This window comes from Crocuta crocuta, unplaced genomic scaffold, assembly GCF_008692635.1.
Source record: "Crocuta crocuta isolate KB4526 unplaced genomic scaffold, BGI_CrCroc_1.0 scaffold693, whole genome shotgun sequence".
Classification (NCBI taxonomy): Eukaryota; Metazoa; Chordata; class Mammalia; order Carnivora; family Hyaenidae; genus Crocuta; species Crocuta crocuta.
Window position 1 is genome coordinate 783,953 of NW_027527545.1, and position 7,480 is coordinate 791,432.

Consider the following 7,480-nt stretch of genomic DNA (forward strand, 5'->3'; position numbering starts at 1 on the left):
GTTCCCGCGCCCCCTACCCGCCTTCCAGTTCGTCTTCCGCGCTCGGCCGCCCCGGGACCCCAGCCGCACCCACCCCCGCCCCGCGCCGGGCCGGCCGGGTGATGCGGCCCCTTTAAGACTCTTCACAACAATGAAGCTGCCTCAGTCGCCGCTTTATCCTTCGCCGTCGTCCCGCCCCCGCCGTCCGTCCCCATTGGGCCCCCCCTCGGCCTCCGAGGCCCTCCTCCACCATTGGCTGCACCTCCAGACCCGTCACTACATTCTCGCTGTTCATTCGTTGCTTGTGCTGCCTGTCTTTTCGGGAAAGCCCAATCAGAGCGCTCATTAGGCTGTGCTGTCAATCACGGGGCGCCTGCGGCCAATCGCAGTGGGAGGACCCCCGCGGCGCAGGCCGTGCGAGGAGTTTCGGGGCGGGTCCTGGGTTCATTCACAACATTCCTCTCCCGCCCCCCTCCGGCTGGACAGCGCGCCCCGGGCAGCTGGGGCTGCGCCCACACACGGCTTTGTTTACTGAGGGTCGCTTCCGGGCTCTGCAAGGGGACAATCAACAAGGCTCGGCCAGGGAGCGAGACTGAGCGGCGGGATTCCAGGGCAGCAGCTCGGCCCCTCCTCCCTCTGGGCTGTGTGATGCGAGAAACTCTCTCAGCATCTCTGGGCGCGGAGTCAAGTTTTGATGTTTGCGGGCCAGAGGGTGGGGGCGAATCACAGGCTCCTTGGTGGAGCTCATGCGGACTGCAGACCTCCTCTCTAGAAATAGAGCCAACTCAAGCCCCAAGACAGGAACCCCTGGTCCATTCGATGCCCTGAACATTACGTTGAGTCCTATCCAGTTGCTGATTTTCGACCATTTTTGACCTACTAAAATGGCAATGTCGTAAGATAACTAATACTGGTCGAATCCGATCACCTCTAATTGTTTTTCCGTCCCATTTTGTCCTGGCCACCCTCTCTTCCAGGGAAGCCNCCTTCCTCTCCTCTGTCCTTAGAAAACCCGACATTTCCCCTTCGCCACACTTTTCGCCATTATCATTACATTTCTTTATCTATTTTAGCAGCTGTTTAATTTCTGTCTCTTTCCTCTCCACTGAGACCCTGAGTGGCGGTAGGTTGTGTAAGTGGTGCACTGCTTCACCGCTAGCACCCGGACAGCAGCCGCCGTACAGCAGTCTGTGCCTTATTGACCAAGCCACTCAAATTGTTCCCGTTTCGCTGAAATACCTATAAAGCAGGAAAAACCGAGGCTGGCCCTTAAATGGCCTGATTGCTGTCCCCAGTCTCTCACCCCATATGGAAACTGGCTTTTTCCTTCCAGGAATTTCCCGCTGTGCTTTCTGGCCAGTGCCCAATCCACCATTCAGTAAACTCTCTTTCGGACCTGTGCTGCCCACTAGGGTCACCACTGGCCACAAGTGGCCATTGAGCCCTTGAAATGGGACCGAGCGGAACTGGGGGATGCTGTGCATGTAACACAACGGATTTCAAGGACTTACTAGGAAAAAGTAAAAAAGGGCAAAATATCTCAGTAAGCGTTATTTATATTGATGTGTTGAAATGAGAATATTTTAGGTAAGTTTGGGTTAAAGAAAATACATTATTCAAATTAATTCCACCTGTTTCCTTTTGTTTGTTTATATTTTATTTGGTATCAGGACATTTGAGGTTACAGAGGCGACTCGCATGGCTAACTTCTATTGGACAGCAGTGGCCTGGAGAAACCATAACTTGCACACACAGTAACAGCAACAGAAACAGTGTGGATAATCATGTACTGATTGCTTAGGCAGTGCTCTTGCTGTTTCGGCATATTATCACCTTTTTGTTTGTTTGTTTATTTATTTTGAAAGAGGCAGAGAAAGCACAAGCTGGGGAGGAGCAGAGAGAGAGAACCCCAAGCAGGCTCCACACAGCATGGAGTCTGATGCGGGGCTCGAACTCACTAACTGTGAGATCATGACCTGAGCCGAAATCAAGAGTTGGATGCTTAACCGACTGAGCCACCCAGGCGCCCCTAGCATATTATCACGCTTGAGCCTGCCAACAGTGCTGCAAAGTGGGGCTCGTTGGCTCCATTTCTCAGATGAGGAAACTGAGGCTTGGAGAGGGAAGTGCTTGCCCGAAGTTACCCAGACAGGGAAGCCCTAGGCTTATTGCCAGAAAAGCTGAGGCAACGATGGACGGAAGGGGGTTGGAAAACTGGGCTGTGGGAGGGTGAGGAGGACTTCAGGGGTTCCCCTCGCCAGCAGGACCTGGGGGCCACTCTTGCTGGTGATCCTCTTTGGCAACTGGTGCGTGGCTGTGTCAGCTAACTAAGCCCAGATCCCTGTCCCTGAGGACGCTTCCACTTCGGTGGGTGTCCTGAGATGTCGAATCAGAGACGTCCCCGTGGGCTGCCCTCCGGGCTAACCACAGGAGGAATGGAGAATACGTTAGCAGAGTGAGGATGTGTTATTTTACTCCCTGACAGCAGATACACTGTCGTCATTCCCCCCCCCATGGATGAGAAAACAGGCACTGAAAGGTCAGGTGACTTGCGCAAGGTCCCCATTGGGGAAAGGTGAGGGTCCCCTGTGGGTGGTTCTGTCACACTGGCTGGGGATCAAATGCACAGAATTTGGGAAGCACCAACATTCAATTCCATTTCCCTGATTTTACAGGGGAATGAGGCCCAGAGAAGGTCAGAAAGTTACCCGAGGCCACACAGTGATCTCTGGAGACTATGAGGTCAGAAAGGGCCCCCGGGAATCTCTTGGCCTGGTCGTCTCCTCCCAGCAACGCTTGTAGGAGAGGCTGGAGCTGGTTCCAGCCGTCCACGCGTCCTCCCTGCTCCATGCGGCCAGGAGCTTGGGCTTCAGAGAAATGGAAGCCACGTTTCTCCCGCCAGGCCGCTGTGAGCTCACTGTCTAGGCATCCACAGCTCCTGACCCCAAACCCACATGTCTTTGAGACCCGTGGGAAAGAGGTGGCCCTGGAGGCTCAGACGAAGGGGGATAAGGGGCCCCCAGCTCTGAGGCCACCCCGCCCCAACTTTTCCAGGGTCCCTCCCTTCTGCCAGCCCCCTGCACAAACCCATGCCCTTGTTGACTCAGGCAGGAAACCAGACGGAGCGGTTTCACTTCCTGGTTCTGATGCAGCCCCTCCGGCCTGCCCAACTGGCAAGATTTACTTCTTACGTTTCTTTTCTTCCCTCTTGGAACACAGGTTCGCGGGCCGAGTGGCCGGGCTGCCAGGAGAGACGGGCATTCAGGCGAGGGGGTGGTGGAAGTAGGAGAGGGCGGGTGTCTGCGAGAAAGGTTCTAACCACCCTCAGGCTCCAGAATTCTCGAGGGAGGGGTGTTGAGATCCCCCATTGAACAGATGGGCAAATGGAGGCTCAGAGAGGTGACAGGACTCTCTCGAGGTCACACAGCCAGGAGGTGGCAGAAACTGGCCCCGAACTCTTGGCTTCCTTCAGCACCAGCGGGGGTGGGGTGGGGTGGCTTCCGCGGGCAGGGAGGGAAAAGCCACGCGCCGCCGGGCAGTGAGGCTGTTTGGGGAGGCGGAGGGGGTGGGGTGAAGGGGGAACAAGTGGGTTGACATTCCAGACCTCATACCTGATGCGCCTGAATGCCTGTTCCTGGGCATTCATGCCTGGGGTCCTCCTCCGAAGGGCTGGTGTCAGAGGGACAAAGGGAGCAGGTTTAGGGAGTCCCCGGCCTGCCCGCCCGGGTTCGCGGTGCCTCCTGGTGGCTGAGGAAGGCGCCAGACGGCACTTGGGGCCCACCTTCTCCCAGTCCTTGCCCTTCCAAGATTCCCGATAAGGGTTAATCGAGAGATTTCCAAGAGGAAGAAATCAGGACTCTCAGTCATATAAAGATGGACACGTGTTAAAATTTTTATTGAGCTCGTGTGGGAACCGGCAGATGGTCTACGGGGTACAGTCTGGAGAACCGGCACTTTGCGTATCAGGCTGTTTGCGCAAATCCATGTGCAGATGGGGGCAGATTGTTTTTTCCACGGGGGTGGGGGGTGGGGAAGGGTTGTCAAAGGAACCTCTGGCGGAGACCGGATGGAATTTGCACGTCTACAGATAAGAGTGGTTTTATATTGCTATCAATTGCTTACAATTCACAGAGCCCAGAGTTCAAAGACAATGCTATGAATCAGATTAACCCGGAAGGGTGTGTTGTAGGGAGACGATGCACTGAATAATCAGAACTGATTCATTAAAATGCAGAATTTTCCTTGCAAAAGGACAAAAGAAAAAAAGAAACACTACAAGACTTCCTCCCTTCAATGAGCACCTGCTGTGCACCGTCCTGGGTGCTGGGAGACACAGCAGCGAACAAAGCAGCAAAGGAGAACAGTCAGGAGCGGTGCAGTGACCACTTCTGGGGGCGGAGGTGCGGGAGGGCAGAGGGAGGCGTCGCGNAACCGCAGCGGGAGGCGGGGGTTTGGAGGGGGCAGCCTGAGGTTCCTTTGTTTTCGGTTCTCCGCTAGAATACCAGTTCTCAGCTCTACCTAGCCGCGCTGGGCATGCAGCAGGTATACAACAAATGCCCAGCCTGGAAAGGCAACAGCTGCCCGCTGCCCGCTTAGGGGATAAGCTGCGGTCCTGTGGGCGGGTGGCGGGGCGCCCGGGTTGCCTGAGTGGGGCCTCAGGTGGGGCGAGCCCTGGCCTCCATCCTCCGGCCCCCTCACTGGGGTCCCCTTGCCACAAGTCCCAATTTTTTCTTTCTTTCTTTTTTTTTAAGTAGGCTTCATGCCCATGGTGGGGCTTGAACTCATGACCCTCGGATCACAACCGGAGCTGAGATCAAGAGTTGGATGCTTGGGGCACCTGGGTGGCTCTTGGTTTTGGCCCAGATCACGATCTCACGATCATGCTGTGTCGGGCTCTGTGCTGGCAGCGCAGAGCCTGCTTGGGATTTTCTCTCTCTCAAAATAAACTTTAAAAGCCAGGCTCACAGCCCAGGGGCGTCAAACTTTCACAGGGTTTTGCAGCCGCTGCTCTACTTGCAAACCTTTCTGTTCCGCAGGACACACGCACACACGACCCCAGCGTCCAAAGGCGNCCCCCCCCCAGCCACTCATCTGCTTCCCTGGTTCCTGCTTCCTGGTTCCCTGGGGTTTGCCCGCTAGTGCCCCTCACACAAAGGAGCCCATCAGCGCCAGGCCCCTCACAGCGGACCCCTCCCGAGGCTGGTGGAGGTTCATGGGGGGGGGGCGACTCCACAGTGTAGACGCGCCTTTTGTGCTCAGTCTGCTGGGGGTACCTGGGTCGCTTCTACCTTCCGGCGACTGTCATGGTAACATCCGCGTCCCGGCCGGGTCGTGCGGTAATTCTATGCCGAAGTCCCGGCGCAAGTGGCCACCAAACTGCTCTCCACAGTGGCTGCCCCTGACCTTGCAGAACAATTTCAAGTAGTCCAGAAACGTCTGACCACCAACGAACCAAGAGACGCTGCCAGGGGTGGGTGAGGCTGGCCGGGAAAGGACACGTGCAGCTGACGGCGCCCACAGAAGCTCAGTGTCACCCGGACCTCGGCCTCGCTCATCAGCTGTGACCTGCCCCCCACACCCCTGCGGCGCGGTCGGAAGGCCGGCTGTCCGATTCTCCGCTGACTCATGGGCGCTGTTGGTCCAGCAGCACCGCAAACAATGACCGAAGGAGAGGCGCGGCGGGGACGGGGACCCTGCTGGTGTCGTGCAAACCCCTGCTCGGTAACACTGACATGAGCTGACCCGGGCATCATGGGGGCTGAGCTGGCACAGAAAGCACTGGAACGGCGCCTAGACCGCGGCAGTACTACGTAAACACAAGCCCTTAGGACTTTACAGATCAAGGTGACCTTGAGCAGCTAACAAGTGCATTCTGGCTTAACTGGCACGGAGACCCTACCGGGCGGTGTCACCATCTGTCACTCCAGTGGGAAAGCCGCTCCCTCGGAGGCCTGGCTGGTCTGACCTGGGCGTGCCTCTGGGGGGTATGCAGGTAGGCAACGAAATTGGTGCGAATCACCCAGGGTGGGAGGGACAAAACCCTCTTCTTTGTCTCCTGGGCTGAAGGTGCAGAAGCCTACCTGTCCCTCCCGGGCACGTCCCTCCCTGGCACGCGGCTGCTCTCTGGTGGGAACCGCCGGGGCTGACCTGGGTGGGGCACCGAGTCGCCGGCCCCAGCAATGGCCTGCTCACAGGAGCACATGAATGGCGTGCAGGAGAAAGAACAGTCAGGTTTATTGCTCTGGGTTAAACCAGTGGAGGTAAGACCCGAGGCGGGGGCGGAGGACACAGAATTGGTGGACATTTCCTCCCCTTCTGGAGCTCTGGGGGCCCCGGGAGTCTGACCAGTGCATTTCAGAGCCTCTGATCACCTAGCCCGGGCTAGGCCCCCAGTGAAGCCTGAGGCGCGTGTGACTGCTCGGCCCCTCCTTGCGGGGTCGCCTGCGGGGTCACCTGCATGGATCTGAGCACGGAGGCTGCCGTCCTTAGGAAGGCGTCCCGGTGGCGGAGGAAGAGGGCGCCTCCTTCTTGGCAGGGGCCTTCAGCAGCGTCAGCTTCTTGGGCAGGCTGGTGCTGGCTTTCATCACCACGTCATGTTCGATCTTCTTCCGGATCCCGACCTCCAGGTCCTGAGGGGGCAGCCACAGGGCAGTGAGGCTAGCCGAGCAGCTTCCCCCGAAACAGCACCAAAAATCCTGTTCTCATCTCTGGGCCTCAGCTTCTAAGCCTCTGCTTGTCCCCATTTTACAGATGGGGAGACAGGTTCCTGCAACATGGAGGAACTTGCCCTGGGTTCCCCCAAAACAGGTGAACGATGGGGGACGGGGGCCCGGCACACCCAGGGCCTCTGGTCCCAGCTTCCACAGCAGTCCCCTCCTGTCACACGTCATCTCCACTGGGCAGACGGTGACTGGGGGCTCTGAGCCACAGGGATGTCAAAAACCAAAGGCACAGGGGGTTTGGGTCCAAAACTGGCCGTTTAATCGTATCTCCTGAGCCGCCCCGTCCTGCCTGCGAGTTCCAATGACCATGACCCCCATGACTGTCACATACATAGGTGCAGGGGACAGAACGGCAAACAAAACGCAGAAAAACCTCTGCCCTCAGGAAGCTGACCCTCAGCCTGTGTAGGGAGACAATGTATGCACCCACGACCCACGGGGTGAAAGTGACGGTAGGTCACTGCTGCTATGGAAGAAAAAAGGGACAAGCGAGGGGCGGGGGCTGTTGTCAGGGTCAGACAAGTACTGCTCGCGGTCAGACCAGACTGCGGAAGGGAGCCGTGGGGATTTCTGGGAGAATCCCACAGGAAAAGCCAGCGTAAAAGTGCTGGGGTGCGGTAAGGAGCTGTTAAGGGGCCAGTGAGCAAGGAGGGGAGTGGGAGATGAGTGCAGGGAGGTGACAAGGCCCATCATGCAGGGCCCTGTGGGCCACGCAGAGGACTCGAGCTTTCCTTAGGGTGAGGTGGGAGACACTGAAGGCTCGGCGGGGGGGGGGGGGG

General features: G+C 57.7%; 2 protein-coding genes across 2 annotated transcripts in view; both read right to left on the minus strand.

The window, feature by feature from the left end:
* ZSWIM4 (zinc finger SWIM-type containing 4) overlaps positions 1-2,829 on the minus strand; it is a 20,061-nt gene extending 17,232 nt beyond the window's left edge. The window contains 2 exon segments of the mRNA XM_077765818.1: positions 242-294; positions 2,688-2,829. Of these exon segments, the coding sequence (XP_077621944.1) occupies positions 242-294; positions 2,688-2,829 (195 nt within the window).
* A 3,360-nt stretch (positions 2,830-6,189) lies between these two features.
* The window catches only part of CUNH19orf53 (chromosome unknown C19orf53 homolog), a 4,097-nt gene continuing 2,806 nt past the window's right edge, over positions 6,190-7,480 (minus strand). The window contains exon 3 of the mRNA XM_077765569.1: positions 6,190-6,608. Coding sequence (XP_077621695.1) covers positions 6,465-6,608 — 144 coding nt within the window. The 3' untranslated portion in view covers positions 6,190-6,464. The remainder of the gene's footprint in view (positions 6,609-7,480) is intronic.